The 18,920-nt window shown below is 44.2% G+C and overlaps 1 protein-coding gene across 2 annotated transcripts; it reads right to left on the bottom strand.

Moving 5' to 3' along the window:
* Positions 1-1,771: 1,771 nt before the first annotated feature.
* DCAKD (dephospho-CoA kinase domain containing) lies at positions 1,772-14,789 on the bottom strand. Of its 2 annotated transcripts, none has more exons than XM_069952842.1 (5): positions 14,662-14,789; positions 11,359-11,472; positions 11,049-11,252; positions 6,935-7,022; positions 1,772-2,552 (listed from the first exon to the last, which is right to left on the bottom strand). In XM_069952842.1, exons 2-5 carry the CDS (start codon positions 11,468-11,470, stop codon positions 2,267-2,269), a joined length of 690 nt encoding a protein of 229 aa, XP_069808943.1. In that variant the 5' UTR covers positions 11,471-11,472; positions 14,662-14,789; the 3' UTR covers positions 1,772-2,266. The 2 variants fall into 2 exon arrangements, with proteins under 2 accessions (XP_069808943.1, XP_069808944.1); XM_069952843.1 differs by lacking the exon at positions 14,662-14,789 and adding an exon at positions 14,480-14,576.
* Positions 14,790-18,920: the final 4,131 nt, after the last annotated feature.

Below are 18,920 nucleotides of genomic sequence, written 5' to 3' on the forward strand. Positions count from 1 at the left end.
CATTAAGGGTGTGTTTACATGTACAGGATTCGCAGCAGATTTGATGCTGTGTTCAGTTATCTAGATTAAATTTGCTGTGGATCTGCTACGGATCCGCACCATCAAATCCGCTGAGATACGGTACATGTGAACCTACCCCAAGGGTGCACTCACATGTACAGGATCCGCAGCAGATTTGATGCTGTGTTGTTATTTAGGGTGGTATTACACGGAATGATTATCTTTCGAAAAATCGTTAAATCGTTCGGATTTGAACGATAATCATTTTGTGTAATAGCAGGCAACGATTAAACGACCGAGAAATCGTTGATCGTTTAATAGGATCCGGACCTATTTTTATCGTTTGATCGTTCGCTCATCGTTCGGTGGAAAAAGAACTCACAGCTGAAACGTACGCAATAGCGACGACTAAACGACCGCAAGAACGATCATAAATAACAATCATCGTTTCGTGTACTTGGGCGAACGATTTCGGGTCGTTTGCCTTAGCGGTCGTTTAAGATCGTTTATCGTTAGTCGTCGGAAAATTGCTTGGTGTAATAGTACCCTTAGATCAAATCTTCTGCAGATCTGCAGCATAAAATCTGCAGAGTGTGAGAAGCTACCCCAAAGCGGAAATATCAGCAGGTTAGACCAATCTGATAGCCCCCTAAAGCACGAAGGACACAGAGGAGAAAGGTATGTCTCTTACCTTCCTCCTTGATGCCAGTCCTGCGTTGTTAGTCAGGGTAAACTCCGCTCCAGAGCACTGTTGGGAGCACTGCTGCATCATACAGCCTGCCCCTTCTAATAATCAATGGAGCGGGCAGGCCGGATGACACGTCAGTGCTCTTAACGGTGCAGCATGGGACTGGCGCCGAAGAGGAAGGTAAGACACACGCAGCGTCCCCGGCGCTATAAGGGGCTATCAGCAGGTTAGATACATCTGACCTGCTGCTAGTTCCTTATTAATCTAATGTGTATGACAGCTTCATTTTCCCAGTCATTCCTGGGAGTCCAAATAGAGGGACTCTGTGTGATCTGCTTTCTTTTGTAACTTAAGTCCAACATCTCTAGGAAGATAGTACCCACTAAACAGCACCCCCAAAGTGGCAGTCAAAATAAGGAGCCCTATATGTACTAATGAAAATATCAGGCTCTACTCTGTGATTGGTGCTCATGTACAGAGCCTTCACAAGTGTTGCCAATCGTGTTGCCAGGCAGGATTACTTGTATGGCCCTTTAAATACATCATTATTGGCCACCCGACCCGTTTACAAAGGGCAATGTGTGTCAGATAACAATAATTTTTATGGATACATAAAAAAAACGTGATCAGACAGCGAACAAGTGTTTCCTCTGCTGATTGCTCTTTATCCTAACATTCACCCAATAATCAGCCCGTATAAGAGGGGTAGAGAACCTTGGTTCTTCAGCTGTTGCAAAACTACAACTCCCTTCATGCATGGACAGATGGAAGTTGTAGTTTTGCAACAGCTGGAGAGCCAAGGTTCCCTACCCCTGCCATAGAGTATACATACGGACTATCTTCCTTCAAGAGACCACTTTTCAATACAATTTTGAGGCAATCTCACGGAAGGATTTCTAGCAGCTGTTGGGTCAAGATAACTTGCAGGTCACAACACAATATTCACAGCAATGCAGGTAGCTTAGCCTATTTCAATTCATGCTATCCCCTGTTTGAGGAGAAAATGTGCTGAATACGCCTGAAGTTGCAATGGTCTTGAATTGCTGTGTAAAATATCATCAAATCAATAACAGACACATCATCTATCAGTCTATCACATTTTAATCCATTAGCCATACATTAGATATGGCTGTCCATTCCCGCATTTAAAAGCAATGTCCCAGCAAAATAAAAGCCTTTAATAAATTCCATTATCCACTCTATTTTAAAAAAAAATCCTTAAAAATTATAGTTGATGTGTTAGTGAAAAAATATGCTACTTTTGCTTTAAGAAGACAGAAAGCCACCATTGATGAACAGATTCACTGATCTCATTCAGCCAGTTAATCTTGATGCTTCTTATAAAAAATATATATCATTCTCTGTATAGGGACACAGCAAATCCTCCATTTCCACAATACACTTGGCAGCCGGGGTAATAGTTTCTGATGCAGCATTATACTGCACGGGTTATGCCAATAGACATCTCACATTATAGTTAATCTGTAAATACATTGTTAAAATCAGCTAAAATCCATGTGAAGGCATTTACAAGAGGAAACCTAAAATCTGACAGTCAGTATCACTTCATACTGGTGGTCATGGCCATAGCCGTCTTAACAGGCTCCACATCAGCGCCACCAGCCCAGCGGCTACTGTCACGGCAGCGATGCGAGTTGGGAGGTATCCTAGAGAAGACTCCAGTCGTTGTTGGAGTTGCAGTACCTGCCGCCTCGTACTCTCCCTGTCACCAGAGTTATTGATGACGTGATCCGCAAGTGGCAATTTGCTATCAATTGGGAGCTGGGCAGCCAAACGTTTCTGGACGTCCTCCCGGGAGAGACCACTTCTCTTCATCAATCTCTCCACTTGAGTCTGGGGGTCACTGCAAAAGAGATATGATAATTATAAGGCTGAGGTTCAAGAGGTAACGCTTGAGCTGCACTAATGATAGACACTGACAATATGTCTATTCTGACTCTCAAACAGTTCAGTGTTGTTGTGGAGAACTTGCAAGGGCTGAAATCCAAATACATGTTTCCTATGACTCCTTGTTGCAGTAAGAATCTAGCCATTGATTACATGATGTGCCAGACAGCCTTCCCCCCATTCCTGGCTATGATCACTGTTCTGTTCAGAGCTCTCCCCCTGTGTGTCAGGTGACTTTAACAACTTCTTCTGATGAGATCAACCCTGCCGAACATCTTAAAGTGGTCCTCCGCCACAGGACTTTGCCTGGGAACTAAAGAACATCTTCCCTGGCTCCGATGATTCTGATGCTGATCTTGGCCTTCTTCTCGACTACACGCTTGCCTTTCCATATCCTGGTACTTGTGGTCCTACTCCTAGTACTGACTCATGTTCATCCCATTTCTTGCCTAGATGTATTCTGTCTGCCGTCCTGATGGCAAAAATCTCCATTCTTGACCACATCACCCTAGTATCAATGCTACAGCAGACAATCTAAGACTATTTTGGGTACAGCTACCTACAGGGTAAAATATCTATGCCATATGAAAATAGCTTTTCACATGAGAAAGAGACATGTGAAAAGTTTTGACTGGTTGTGATGTGAGTATTCAGACCCCCACGGAGCTCGTTGCCTTTACTATCTCACTACAAAAGAGAGGCTGTATTGTAAGTCAATGGTTACCAAGGTCAAGACTTCATAGCCATCTATCTAGCTTGTACCATGTAGGCTTTTGTGTTATGGCTTTGGGAATCCACTTACTGTCGTGGAATACCAATACAATAATATGTACAGGTGACGCCCAGGGGGAGAGAAATAGGACATTCCCCCGGAACACTCACATCCTTCTGGGACGGGTGGCGGCGTGCAGCGGGATGTGCCGGTGGAACGGGCGGCAGTGTTGTGCGTTGAGACGTGCGGTGGCGAGACATGCGGAGGAAGTGTGGTCCATGGACCAAGCTGGCTCCGTCGCCAGCAGTGAAGCTTCACAAGGGGATTAGGCGAGTCCTGGGTGGCAACGGGCGGCCTTACTTTAGGGGTGCCTTACTTTAAGCTAGAGGGTAGGGTAGTTGGGGTGTCCTATTTTAGAAATGTGTCTTATTTTCAGGGAAACACGGTAGCACTCGGCGCTAGTGATGAGCGAACGTACAGAACATTTAGGTTCTTCTGAACCCAAACGCTCAGCATATGACTTCCAGTGTCTGGAGAAGTTGGATGGAGCCCTAGGGAGTCCTGGGAAACATAGATACAGCCATAGGCTTTATCCATGTTTTCCTGGTACCCCCTAGGGCTGCATTCCACTAACCTGAACGTTCGGTAAGTTTGCTCATGACTACTTGCCACCTATCTACAGGGTAGGTTATAGGTGTATGGTCGGTGGGGGTCCAACCACTGTTACTCCAACCACTCCACTGCCACCCTGGTTGAATGCAGTGGTAATAAGACATGTCCATCACCCTTCCATTTAATTCAGCGGTTCTGACAAGGAAAGCAAAGTAACGTCCAACCGCTGCTTAATTCAACCAGATGGACAGGCTTTCTCATGATTGTGGTGGGAAACCCCCTTTAAATGTAAATCCATTACAGAATATTTCCTACAATACTGCAGTTGTCATTCAGTATTTTTAAATCCTAAATAATAACTTAAAATGCCCTGTTATACGGTAATCTGTAAAAATGCAGATACTGCTGCATAACCATGTAGAATTCCCATTGGGAAATCTAAGCGGGGGGGAGGGGGGGGGGTTATCATCCTGGCTCTCAGTTAGTCTACCCAGACAAGAAGAGAACCATAAGAACAAAAGCTGGAAGAAAACAAATCATGGAAAAGCAGATATTTACTAGATATTTTTAGCATTTTGGGACAGAAAACTTTGAGGCTTGATATCAGGTGGCATAAATAAGAAGGTAAGGGTGCGTTTACACAGAAGGATTTGTCTGACAGATTTTGGAAGCCAAAGCCAGGAATGGATTTGAAGAGCATAGATCCCCATCTTTCCTTTATGACCTGATCCCTATTAATAGTCTGTTCCTGGTTTTGGCTTCAAAGATCTGTCAGATAAATCTGTCTGTGTAAACGCACCATAAGAAGCTCCCACAACTGCTTGAAATTCTCCTCCGCTAAAGAAGAACTTGTTAGAAATAATCATGGCTTGTGACATTTCCAGACACAGACTCCTAATGATCCGCAGACCCTCACAGATCAATTCTCTCATTCTTTTGCATTGACATGTGTCTTTCTGTTTGCTAGTGAGAAGCTCAGAGAGATTAGACAAAGCAATGGTTACTTAAAGTGTGTAAGACTCCCTGTATCCCTTATATCCGGAAAAGGGGATAATCATCATCTTAAGGTGATATCCTGCATCATGTTTGGGGGTATTGCCATATCCAACTAGCTGATCTAAGGGAAATTCTCTATGGGAAGAAGCCAAACTATATTCTTGGCTGTTTCTGCAGCCCCCATAAATAATAAATGAATGAAGCAGTGGCAAGCATGTGCAACATGCCACTACATTTTGGGACTGGGGTCCCCTTTCTTGAGAACACAGCCTGTTATCCCCTATTCTGTGAGAGAATAACTTTGTTAGATAAGAATACCCCTTAAAATAGCATTTGGTGTTTGGATCATTTTCAGACCTTAAAGCGTAACTGTCATTTCAGGGTCATTTTTCTGAAAACATTAAATATCAACAGTACAAGCGATTTTAAGAAACTCTCTAATAGGTTTTATGTACTAAAAGAGTTTCCTTCTGTACTGAAAAAGCAATCTCCCAGCCTCCCCCCTCACATCAGATGAAGCAGGATTTCTGTGTCCATTATGTGGCTATGGAGAGGGGAGGGGCTGTTAGGAGTGACTGAGCACGGAGGATTTCTGCACAGCACAACACCCTGCAATCTTCTCTCAGTAAGTTCATAGATAAGCACTGACCTTTCTGACACCTGAATCCTGCGGTTTAGGTGCCCAGAGAGTCTACAAACAGCTGACCTTCATGTCACCTCTTCCTGCTCCCTCATCTCCCTCAGCCCCTCCCCCCTTCATAGGCTTACAATGGAGAGAGCAGAGCCCGTCTTCACTGGCTTCTCTGTAATGAAGGCGTGTTTGCCTGATAATGCACAGATAAGAAGTCAGGGGGGGAGGCTGGGAGATTGCTTCTTGAGTACAGAAGGAGGCTTTTTTGGCTGATAAAACCTATTACAGAGTTTCTTAAAATCGCTTATACTACTGATTTCTGCAATAAAAAAAAAAAAACATGACAGTTACGCTTTAAGGGTACTATTACACGGGCCAATGGGGGCCCAATAATAACAGTAAACGAGCGCCGATCTGCTAGATAGGCACTCGTTTACTGGGCCTATTACACGGCCCGATAATCGTTTAACAAGGGCTGCATGGACATCGTTACCGATGTCATTGCAGCCCTTGCTAAACTGGCATACATTACCTATCCAAGGTCCAGGGATCCTCCTGCTCTGCTTCTCCGCAGGTTCCGCGCGCTGCAGCTTTAGAGCGGCCTGTCTTAACTGGCATGCCGCTCAGCCAATCACTGGCTGCGGCGGTCCCAGCCAGTGATTGGCTGAGCAGCCTGTCAGCTAAGACAGGCTGGTCTGAAGCTGAAGCGCGGGACCCAGGGAGAAGAGGAGCAGGAGGAGCCCTGGACCATGGATAGCTAATTTATTTACTTTGCAAATCGTCAGCTGCCGGCCGCGCACCGCTATTACACGTAGCGGTGCGCGGTCGGTGGCTGACAATTATAGGTCAGAACCTATATCAACGATCAGCCGATAACAACGATGATCGGCTGATCGTTGTGTTTATTATACAGAACGATAATCGTCCGGACAGGGCTGATATGGCCGATTATCGTTCCGTGTAATAGTACCCTAACTTCTTAGCTTCTGTTGCCAAGTCCTGGTGAGATCAGTGGCAAGCCTGATGCCACAAACCCAGAGCAATCTCCAGAACTATATTCAGCTCAAGGACTGTTGGCTTGTAAAGTTGTTTTGGATAGAACTACATAATGATCGCTCTGCTCATCGCCTTCAGCTAGAATATTGAATCCTAGAAGAGAAGCCAATAGATAAATTTCTCTGTAATGAAAAGTTTGCATTTCCCGAGAGGAAGGAATCAATTAAGGTAATTAACAGATGTGATTCTACCCAATGACCTGCACCGGACTTCACTCATATACTGCGTAGGAGAAGAATGGAAAGAATGGTGAGCAGCCTATAGGCATGTGTCACATACAGTATAATTCTACACATACAATGATCAGAAGGAACATTAAAACCACTCTTACCAATAAACAAGTACAGTGTGCTTCATGTAGCGTGTCATGGTCCTGGATTCAAATAGTAGCGGGATGTCAAGGATTACATATTTATAGCCTGTAGAAATTAAACATACGGAGAGTCACCTTCACTATTATCCAGAGATATGTCAGTTGTAACTGAAGAGCTACTACATATCCCAAACCTATTCAAAGCAATCCTAAGATGCACAGGTCCCCAACCTCTGGCTATTGAGAGGACTACATTCCCCAACATGCTAGGAGAAGCATTTTTGCAATGGTTGGGGAGACACTGATTAGAGACCAGTGACCTAAAGAGGATGTCACCTACTGTTCCTCTTTAGGGTTGTTGTGACTTTGAAAAAAACTTTTGTATATCTCACAGGCATGTCAAAAACATTTATCAGTCAGGGTTTTGGTGATCAGACCCTTACTGATGGTTACATAGAGCCAAGAGAAGCTAAACTCTTTACTCCCCAGCTCGCTGTCTTGTCTGTCTGGCTGCAGGAGATATGTTCCATCGTTAGGATCCTATTAGACAAAGCGATTTTTAACGATTAACGACTACTGATTGCAAACGAGATTTAACGATTAACCGCTAACGATAAATGATCGCAAACGAGATTGTCTATTGTTAACCTGAAATCGTTCACCATATTACAAAGAACGATAGTCGTTACTTACGATCGTTATTGCGATCGTTACTATGATTATTTATTCCTTCTGATCCCAGCAAAACAATGAACAATGTGCAATTAAACTGAACAATTAGTAAACAAATGCGGAACTTGAGCGAGCGAATGTGGAATTACAGCGAACGATTAGCAATGATTTTAGGGTCAGATCTAAATCAACGATTAACGACACACAGACGGTTTTTCAATCATTGCCTGCAATTACACAGAACGATTATCGTTTAAATTCGAACTACTGTATAAAACGATTTTTCACACGATAATTGTCCCGTGTAATAGGGCCCTAAGTCTATAAAGAACAAAACAGGGAAACAGCAAGCCTGAAATTAAAGTGCTTAGCCTAACACTTCTACAGACTCGGTTTGGGGAGGGAAGGGGGGTTGTGATAACCCAGACTCCAATCCATCAAAACTTCTGACAGGTCTGTGTGACAGGGATCTCAGAGCAACTTGTAAAAAAAAATATATGAATGAACTGCACAAATGACAATAAATTAAAAGTTAATCTATCAGTAGTTGAAAGTCTCAATACTGCAGACTAGAGATGAGCGGACCTTCGGCACCCTCTGGTTTGTACAAATCCGAACATGCAGCATTTTATTATTGGTGGCTGAAGGTGGCCCTAAGGCTGCCTGGAAAACATGGATACAGCCATAGGCCATATCCATATTTTCCAGGATTCCCTAGGGCTGTATCTAACTTCTCAATATTCCTGGACGATTATCACCCATGTAAAAGGGCCTTTATGCAATAAAGCCTCTATGTGTGGACACGGATCCCTCACCATTCTGCCCGGCTGTGCCTATTTAACAAGTCTAGTGGTGTACCTTGGTCATAAATATTTGATGAGCTGTATAAAGGCAGATGTCATCCCCAGAAGACCACTTCATCCTTTCATACAGGACACAAAGGGCAAAAGCCTTTACGCAGTATCTGCATTTGAAAAGGTCTCCCCTTTCGCAGCGCTACAGTAGCCCACACCAGCGCTATGGCCACTATATTATTCTCCCCCCATAAATATCTTTTCCAGGATATAATAGAGGTTCTTATCTGCATGGACTGACATACTGTTTATATAATAAGTCTCGCCATCTCCAGGGATGAGGAGAATATTTTGCCTGGCTTCTTCAAGCTTAGATCTTATCAAGGCTGAAACAGAATAGGAGACACGTCCTCTCTGTTGTCCCTACAGACTCAGTGACATTTGTCACCCTCGTCTTCAGTCAAGCTGGTTTTACGTCTGGTTTGATCAGTTTAAAAATTCCACATGCACCAGATGAGAAGAGGTTACAGCAACATGAGGGGGGAAAAAGACAAGTAGCATGACTAGGAGGAGACTGACTTAGCCCTCCATGTAACAGGGAAAAACAAGGCTGGACAAGTAGTGATACTTACTCTCTACCTGGGACCGTGATTTTTCCTATAGATCACTTTTTAGCATGAAATTTGTTTCTTAAAGGGGTTATCCAGTGAAAATCTTTTTCTTTCAAATCAAGTGGTTTCAAAAAGTTATATAGATTTGTAATTTACTTCCATTTAAAAATCTCACGTCTTCCAGCTCTTATCAGCTGCTGTATGTTCTGCAGGAAATGTTATTTTCTTTTCAGTCCGAAACACTGCTCTCTGCTGACATGTCTGGCCGAGACAGGAACTGTCCAGAGCAGCAGCAAATCCCCATAGAAACCCTCTCCTGCTCTGGACAGTTCCTGTCTTGCACAAAGATGTCAGCAGAAAGCAGTGTTTCGGACTGAAAAGAAAACATTTTCTGCAGAACATACAGCACCTGAAAAGTACTTGAAGACTTGCGGTTTTTAAATAGAAGTAAATTACAAATCTATATAACTTTCTGAAACCAGTTGATTTGAAAGAAAAAGATTTTGCTGGATAACCCCTTTAAATGGCTGTGAGCTGATTGCGCATTGGGCTGACAGCTATTCCTCCTCCCACACCAATCCCCATGCATGTTTGGTTTGCCTGAGCGTGCAGGTCTTGTCTCAACTGGAAGTGAGTAGTAAAGGTGCACATACACCTTCAACAGTTGTTGTCCGACAGTCATCTTTGCCTGATCCCCATACAGGTAAATGTTCAGCAAGGCAGAATATGTATGTGTTCTGACATTTGACTAATGTGTATAAGGGTGTTAAAGGGGTTATCCAGCGCTACAAAAACATGTCCACTTTTTTTCCCCAGAGACAGCACCGCTCTTGTCTCCAGTTTGGGTGCAGGATTTGTAACTTAGTTCCATTAAAGTAAATGGAGTTTAATTGCAAACCACACCTGAACTGGAGACAAGAGTGGTGGCCATGCTTTTGTAGTGCTGGACTATGTTGAAATCAAACGTGTGCCATCCTACTTTTCCAATGTGAAATCCCTTCAGTTCTCATTGACATGTCAGATGACTTAGATGATGTAATAGATCAGTCATGTCAAACTCTGGCCCGCAGGCCAAATCTGGCCCACAGTGCCAATTATTTTTGGCCCGTTGAGCTTTTCCATTGCTGTATTAAATCTGGCCCGCCTGAATTTGCAGCAGATTACAATATAGGTGGTCTGGACAGCCACTCAGACTGGCTACTATATAAGAAACTATTTGGAGGGATGGCTACTACATAAGACAATATTGGAGAAAGCTGGCTATTATATAAAACTATAAGGGAGAGCTGGCTACTATATAAGAGACTATTTTAGGCACTGGGTTCTAAATAAGAGACTATTGGGAGAACTGGCTGCTATATAAGACACTATTTGGAGGGCTGGCTTCTACATAAGAGACTATTGGGAGATCTGGAGATCTACTTTCTAACACTATTGGAGAGAGCTGGCTATTATATAAAACTATGGGGGAAGGGGGGTATTGTATAAGAGACTATTTTAGGGACTTACTTCCATATAAGACACTATTGGGGAGGGCTATCTACTATACAAGAGACTATTTGGAGGGCTAGCTACTATTTAAGACACTATTGGAAGGACTGGCTACTATATTGGGCACTTAGGAGGGCTGGCTACTATATAACACACTATTGGGAGGGCTGGCTACTATATAAGACACTATTGGGGACTGGTTACTATATGGGACACTATTGGGAGGGCTGGCTTCTATGTGGGACTCTAGGAGTAGGCCTGGCTAGTATGTGGGGCACTATGGGGGGGGGACTACTACATGGGGCACAATTATGGGATTACCTACTGCTTGAGGGATATAATGGGTAACTACCATGTGGGGACATTTAGGATAGGCAGTGCCAGGAACGCAGCATGCAATCTTCATTAAATATTAAGGTTGGCCTGCGACTTTCTCCAATTTATTAATTTTGGCCCACTGTCTATTTGAGTTTGACACCCCTGTAATAGATAAAGGATCATAACATTATACTGTATTAAAGCTTATTATTTCTGTATAACAGGCGAGGTTCCCTTTTTCCTCACCCAGGAAGAAGTAGCAGAGTGTCTGTCTCAGCATAGCTCTGCGTATTGGAGGGTGAGTGATGGAATTGAGTAGAGACCTCTTCTCAGGACTGGAAAAGATAATAGCTGCCATCTTCTCTCGATCAAGTTCCCCATTCTCCTTCAGTACCTCCTCTCCAAAATGGAGTGCAATCTGACTGTGAGCTGGGGTTCCCACCTGCACCACTGCAAGAAAACACAACTGTCAACAGAAGTCCTGATCCCTATGTACGGGCATTGCTTTGTGGCAGCCCATTCAGTTATTATAGGGCCCCTTATAAAGATACTTTACCTTGTCTGGCAATGACATCAGCATCAATTATAGCGCAGCCTAGTTCTCTGAGGATTGACACAACAGTGCTTTTACCAGATGCAATCCCCCCAGACAATCCCACCAGGAACATGGCTGCAAAGAGAGAAGCAGAGGAGGAATATTAGAAGCAGTCATACACATTATAGTATAATAAAGCAATAAGTCAATGCTTAAAGTGTCACTGTCATTTCTTTTTCTTTTTTTTTGCAGAAATCAATAGTCCAGGCGATTTTAAGAAACTTTGTAATGGGGTTTATTAGGCAAATATGCCATTATCTGCATTCAAAAAGACTTTACCCAGGTCTCCCCCCCCCCCCCCCCCCCCCTCCCCTCTCTCATTCACTGCTCATTATCAGGAAATCTCAATTCTTTTACATCAGTCGGGCCCTGTCTGTTCTATGGAGAGGGGAGGGGGGAGGAAGAAGGAGGAAGATTAGTCGGCAGCAGAGAACAAAGGGTTACATAACGGGACCTGTGTGAAAGCAGCTATTCAGAGTTCAGTGATGTAGCTGTAAATTAATTCTTTGTTGTCCTGTTTTGTTGTCTCGTCTCCCTCCACCCCTCCCCTCTCCATAGAAAACAATGAAGACAGAGGGTAGAGCATTATTCGGCTAATAAACCCAATTACAAAGTTTCTAAAAATCGCCTGTACTATTGGTTTCTGCAAAAAAAATTAAACGACAGTGACACTTTAAGTATATTTTGGGGCAGCTGGACTGCAGGGAAAGATGGATCAGGAGTGTCAGATTTCTTCTCCAGAATGATAACTTGCTGCTATAGGTGTCTAGCAGCTACATATCTCCTTTGCTCCAATGAAACAAGCCTACACAATGTTGAGGGTTATGTTTTAGGGGTAGTCAAAAAAGATAGCTGTCAGTACACTCACTAGCTATCACTATGGACGGTTTCAGTACAGAATATTCACTGCAGGAGCAATGCGTCATGACAGCAATAAATATAATAAATTTACTGCGTAAAATTTTCCAATATTTGCAGTTCTGTGGTCAATATAATCCATTGCTGCAAATCAAAAAAATAGCTGATGCACATGGGTGGATCATAGCTCTATACATCACCAGAGATACAAAGAACTGTAATACTGCACCCACCACTAAGGAGCCATGCTGTCTCATCAATTTCATACAAAAGCATTGAGTTTGCTGTCCATACAAAAAAAAGATGGCGTGTTCTAACGGCTGCTGTTTTATGGGGGTGTTGAAGTATTAGGGGAGCAGTGCTGTATGGAGACAATATATGGCACTAAGTCTCAAGCATAGAGCCATATACTGTAGAATAATCTGAAGGATGTCCCCTTAGTCAGAGATGACAGAGCATAGATAGAAGAATAAGTGATGTTTATCACTCTGTGAAATGTCAAATTAGATGGTGGTGGTCTGACTCCTGTTACCCTTCTCTCCCACCATGATGCTTCAGTAAATATGCCATTGCCTTCACTGTTTGCCAGGCACAGCTCTGTACATTTAGTAATGCTGGTGTCACATCAATGAGCTGTAATACCAGAAACAGCCTCTACCAAACATGACACCGGCAGGGTCTTTAAAGAAAAAGTCCGGCCATTTTGAAAATCCGGCAGGGGGAAATTTGATAACAAATGCGCACTTACCCCTCCCCCTGCCCCCAGTGAGCAGCGGGACTGGGGACTGGCCTCAGGACCCCTGCCGGAACTCATTTCCCCATCTCTACCTGGAAATGTCTGTCCCAGACGATGGACTGGCTGCTCAGCCAATAAGTGACTGGACAGCGTCCTGCCCCAATCACTGTTTGGCTGAGCAGCCAGTCCATCAGCCGGGTCATGACATGTCCACCCCAGAGCACAGTGGGGTCGAGGCCAGGCCCTCCTCTTACCGCGGGCACCGGGAGAGGTAAGTTCATTCTTGAAGTCAAATTCCCCCTTCCAGATTTTCAAAATGGCCGGACTTTTTAGGGTACGTTCACACTTACCGCATCCGCAGCGTATTTTTTGCTGCGGATTCGCAGCAGATTTCATTTAAATAACTGAACACAGCATCAAATCTGCACCATCAAATCTGCTGCAGATCCTGTAGGTGTGAACGCACCCTAAAGGTGTTTTCTGGGACTATAAAGTTTATAGCGCATCCTGGAGACAGACCATCAATATCAGGTCGCTGGGGGTCCAACTCCTCACCCATCTGCCAGTCGCCTGATAGAATAGTCATTAAAGGGGTTATCCAGTGCTACAAAAACATGGCCACTTTTCCCCCTACTGTTGTCTCCAGTTCAGGTGTGGTTTGCAATTAAGCTCCATTTACTTCAATGGAAGTGAGTTCCAAACTGGAGACAACAGTAGGGGGAAAGTGGCCATGTTTTTGTAGCGCTGGATAACACCTTTAAAGGGTCTCGGTCACCTCCAACCCACCCCCTTCACCCCTAAATAAAGTCATCTGTAAATAGGATAAAAGATGTGGATTCTAAATCTATGATCGCTTTCTACTGTTCTGCATCTCCCTGCTGTATACCTGCAAGCTGGGCGTGTTGCTTAAGAATATAATGGAGAGGACCACTTAGACTTCTTTGTTTGTGGGCTTATAGCGAAGAAATGCAAAGATTAAAAAAAAATGCTGATTCAGAATCAGTATTGTTGTGTCTGTTTACTGATGACAGAGTTTCTTTATGGGTATGTTCACACCTACAGGATCCGCAGCAGATTTGATGCTGTGTTCAGTTATTTAAACGAAATCTGCAGCAGATTTCATTTAAATAACTGAACACAGCATCAAATCTGCTGCGGATCTTGTAGGTGTGAACATACCCTTAAGGGGGTTACCATGACTATAACTTACACCCCCAGGATAGGCGATAGGGTTTGATGAGTTGGAGCTTCCCCAGTGTCCACAGTGCCCCCAAGTGACTGGAGCAGCAGTGTGCATGCTTGGGACGTGAGATAGTCGACCCCCATTTGCCATCTATACTGTGCATGGCAGACAAGTTGTAAACCTGCCCTTCAGGAGTCTGAGACAGCTGGGTGACCACTCACAAGAGCAGTGAGATACTGGCAACCATGACTCTCCCATAAAACAATACAGAAGAGGCTGTAGGAATCATGACTAGAGCTGATCACCTGATCATGTATAATGACATATGATCTACTACCACGCAATCGTTGCCATCTCCAGAATGGAGATCACTGGTGCTGCCATGGTAACACTGCCACATAGACCTCAAGCAAATAGCTATAAGAAACAAACAGGCCGCCCCCAGTGGTCTCCTAATCAATCCTACTCCGAATCACGGACCACTTACCACCGGCCCTATGCCAGCCCTCTCTTCAGTCACCTCCTTCCATCACGCTCTCCTATTGGCTCAAATTTTCAAGTCAACGAATGGCAGCCAAGCTTGCTACATATCACTACTGGCAAGACGAACGCGACTTCCGGGTCTAATCCTCTACTTCCGCCCATAGAGGGTGTAACTTCTTTACGGTCCCTTGGCTACAGATAGCGTCTGCACAGCAGCAGCCAATCAGCGTTGAGTATAAGGGAAGGTCGCGAAGTGGGCGGAAGAGACGCGGTCACGTGGGGCTAGGAGGCGTGTTTTTCATTTGGGGGACTGGTCTTTAACAATGACGTAAATAAGCTTACTGTACAGCTGCTAATGTCACTGACAAGCACCTGTCTGCCCTCTAGTGGTCAGGTCCTGAATACATGTAATATTTAACCAGTTCACAGTGAATAGTCCTAATACCCTATGGGTAGGGAACCGTGGCTCTCCAGCTGTAGCAAAGCTAAAAAAAAAAAAAAAGCTTTGACTGTCCAGGCATGATGGGAGTTGTAGTTTTGTAACAGCTGGAGAGCCAAGGTTCCCTACTCCTGCTCTATAAGGACCTGTGTTATATACATTGATTTAACATTGCTGAGGGGACATTCAAACAAGAATGAAGAGAAAGAATGAACCTTATTTCCAATGGGAAAATCATTCATTTTAGAAGTTTCATAGACCTGGAATGAACAGGATATATCTGTAGTGTAAAGAGGAATGAGGGTATATTCCATAGAAACAGATGTGTAATACCTTACCTGTGCCAGATACACCTGGAATTATTAGGATATATCTATAGTCTATAGAGAAATTAAATCATATTCCAGGGAAGGAAATACCCATTATTTTGTCTGGTCTTGATAGATCCGGAATGCATAGGAGTAAAAGGGAACTCCGGGTTGTACATTTTTTTTTTCAATATGGCTGGGGTAGGGTTGGGTAAAAAAAATACAAGCACGGAACAAATTCCCCATAGAAGTCAATGAGATCCGTGTTTTTCACGGATGTACACGGATGTGACATCCGCGTTCATCCATGAAAAACACGAATGTGATGTAATCAATGTAATTTAAAATGCTATAAAACAGATCGGTGAAAAAAAACGGACACGGATGCAAAACAGATGAAAAACTGACTGTTTTTCAAGGATCACAGATGTAGCTGCGGACCACAATCACGGACCGGGAAAATCACAGATTGGGTGAATGCAGCCTAAGTAGTGGAAGCTGTCTGATAGATGGCATCCATTACTAAGTCGATCAGAGGTATCGGATATCATTAGTCCTGAAAAGTCAAATTTGGCACTCCTGGACTGGGCAGTAGCAGGCTAGTATTATTAGGCTGGGGAAGGCCAAAAAAATGGCTCTTCCAACCCTGGTACTGCTAAGCTGCTGCTGTTTGGTTATGGAAATAGGGGAAACCCTATACTTTCTTTTTTAATTAATTAATTTATTTATTTAAAAAAAAAAGTTGCTCTGGGTTTCCCCTATTTCCATAACCGGCCAGATTTTAAAAGCAAACAGGGAGAAAAGGGCCACTAAAAAAACGCCATACGCATAGCATGCTGTGTTTTTATAAAACTGCCACAGAGCCGCACAAACGCCACAGAGGAGAGAAAAACACAACAAAATAAAAACACCATGTGGGAGATTTATCAAACATAGCGTAAAGTGAAACTGGCTCAGTTGCCCCTAGCAACCAATCAGATTCCACCTCTTTTTCCCAAGAGTCTGTGAGGAATGAAAGGTGGAATCTGATTGGTTGCTAGGGGCAACTGAGCCAGTTTCACTTTACACCATGTTTGATAAATTTTCCCCCATGTGTGCAAGGGAAATCATAAACTTCCGTTAATTCCCAGCTAACATCTGGCCGCATGCGTTGTTTTTTTTTGTTTTTTGTTTTTTTTTTCTTTTAAAGGGGTTGTCCGGCGATAAAAAATTATTCACAGAATAACACACATTACAAAGTTATACAACTTTGTAATGTATGTTATGTCTGTGAATGGCCCCCTTCCCCGTGTTTCCCCCCACCCACGCTAGACCCGGAAGTGTGGTGCATTATACTCACCGCATCTCGTGTCGTCCACGGTCTCCGATCCTCAGCAGTGACGTCTTCTTCGGGAGCTTGGCGGATCTTCCCGAGTGCCGGCCACCCTCTGCAGCGTCATCCGAAGCTCAGCCGCGATTGGCTGAGCATAACTGTGCTCAGCTAATCGCGGCTGAGCGGCTGATGACGCGGCTACGTCATCAGCTGCTCAGCCGCGATTGGCTGAGCACAGTTATGCTCAGCCAATCGCGGCTGAGCTTCGGATGACGCTGCAGAGGGCGGCCGGCACTCGGGAAGATCCGCCGGCCTCCCGAAGAAGACGTCACTGCTGACGATCGGAGACCGTGGTCGGCACGTGACAGGTAATGTATAGCGCACCACACTTCCGGGTACACGGGTGGGGGTGGTGGGACACGGGGAAGGGGGCCATTCACAGACATAACATACATTACAAAGTTGTATAACTTTGTAATGTGTGTTATTCTGTGAATAATTTTTTATCGCCGGAAAACCCCTTTAAAATCTGTATCAGTGTACTCTTTCTTCTTCTCCTGCCTTTACCTTTAAACACTGTTCAAAGTCTTGGATTGGCTCCTAACCCCAGGTGGAAGAGATGGAGGGGGGTTAATTGAACTTTATGATACTGTTTCAGCTGACAAAATGTAGTGAAGATGCAGGCGGACTACATTTTCTGGGAAGCAGTTGCGCATCTGTATTCAGATTTTTTTGCCTGGCCACATTGGCACAATGATGGCATGATCAGCTAAGAAATCTGCTTCGGCCAATACCCTGAGCAGACTGTGAGGGTATCATGTTTTTGAAATGGACCAAAAGTAGCCACTAGTAAGCGAACCGGGTTTGGGTTCGAGTCCATCCGAACCCGATGGTTCGGCATTTGATTAGTGGTGGCTGCTGAACTTGGATAAAGCTCTAAGGTTGTCTGGAAAACATGGATACAGCCAATGACTATATCCATGTTTTCCACATAGCCTTAGGGCTTTATCCAACTTCAGCAGCCGCCGCTAATCAAATGCCGAACCATCGGGTTCGGATGGACTCGAGCATGCTCCAGGTTCGCTCATCTCTAGTAGCCACTAGTAGACCATGTTCCATCCATTAAAGGATCAGTCCATTGAGGCGCAGTGGAAAGCTAAAAGAGATATGCAGGCGCCATAGGGTGAAATCCGGGAGAAAGGTGGTGAAAACAAAAGCACTCAGATTTGCACTCTCTGCTCTCTGTGAAGAAAATGATGAAGGTCGGAGAAGCCACAGGTTTCTAGGTTGCTGGGATCCTGAGCCACTGGGTCCCAGCAGGAAATGCGTAATAGTGGGGTGTCGAGTCCCCACAGTTGGCAGCGGTGGATGTAAACAAAACCTTGACAGGCGCTGGCCGATAGTAGATATAGGACAAAGTCCATAGCAGGTACTACAAAAAATGTATTTGTCTCAAGGGACAAATAAAGTCCCTTGAGACAAATAAATGTATTTTTAGTGCGGGGTATCGACACCCAACCATTCTGAGTCCATTGAGGCGGTCACATGTTCTCTCCACATTTTGGCATGGAGAGACACAGCACACACTGGGTGGTCGGGTTGCCCAGAGCACCTGGGACCCCATCATTAGACCGATACTTTAAAGACAATGGGGGAGATTTATCAAACTGGTGTAAAGTAGAATTGTCTTAGTTGCCCCTAGAAACAATCAGATTCCACCTTTCATTTTTCAAAGAATCTGTGAGGAATGAAAAGTGGAATCTGATTGGTTGCTAGGGGCAACTGAGCCAATTCTACTTTGCGCCAGTTTGCTGGCTGTAGGAAACATTGGCACATCTCTTTGCCACTATTCCAACATATACTGGCAGCACATCCCATACTTTGTGTTTTGTGGAATGATAGGTAACCTATTAGGCGAGGGCTGTGCTGCGGATTTGGCCATAAGCGCGTACGCTAAAGTAAATTGGGTCATATTGCAACTCACGAGTGGCTGCAAACCAACCGTTGCTAGGAATCCATGGATTTCCCTCAACTCCTGGGTTGTGATGGCTGCCACTATTAAGTTGCATTTAGCTTAGCTAAAATAATAGCGCTTAGTTAGGGCTTTTAGACCCATACCTGTTAGTTAGGGTTGCAGACCCATACCTGATATTAGTGCAAATTTAACAGATTTATGCTCATTATTGTGTAGTCACTCACATTAA

The sequence above is a fragment of the Dendropsophus ebraccatus genome, chromosome 14 (assembly GCF_027789765.1).
Source record: "Dendropsophus ebraccatus isolate aDenEbr1 chromosome 14, aDenEbr1.pat, whole genome shotgun sequence".
Classification (NCBI taxonomy): Eukaryota; Metazoa; Chordata; class Amphibia; order Anura; family Hylidae; genus Dendropsophus; species Dendropsophus ebraccatus.

Bases quoted from the DNA above. Each gene is read 5' to 3' on its own strand.
- DCAKD (XM_069952842.1), bottom strand. From the start codon at position 11,470: ATGTTCCTGGTGGGATTGTCTGGGGGGATTGCATCTGGTAAAAGCACT. The intron at 7,023-11,048 runs GTGAGGAAAAAG...TAATTTCTACAG, and splicing joins ACTCTGCTACTTCTTCCTGG to GCTATAAATATGTAATCCTT. The intron at 2,553-6,934 runs GTAAGAGTGGTT...TCTCTTTTGCAG, and splicing joins CACACTGTACTTGTTTATTG to TGACCCCCAGACTCAAGTGG.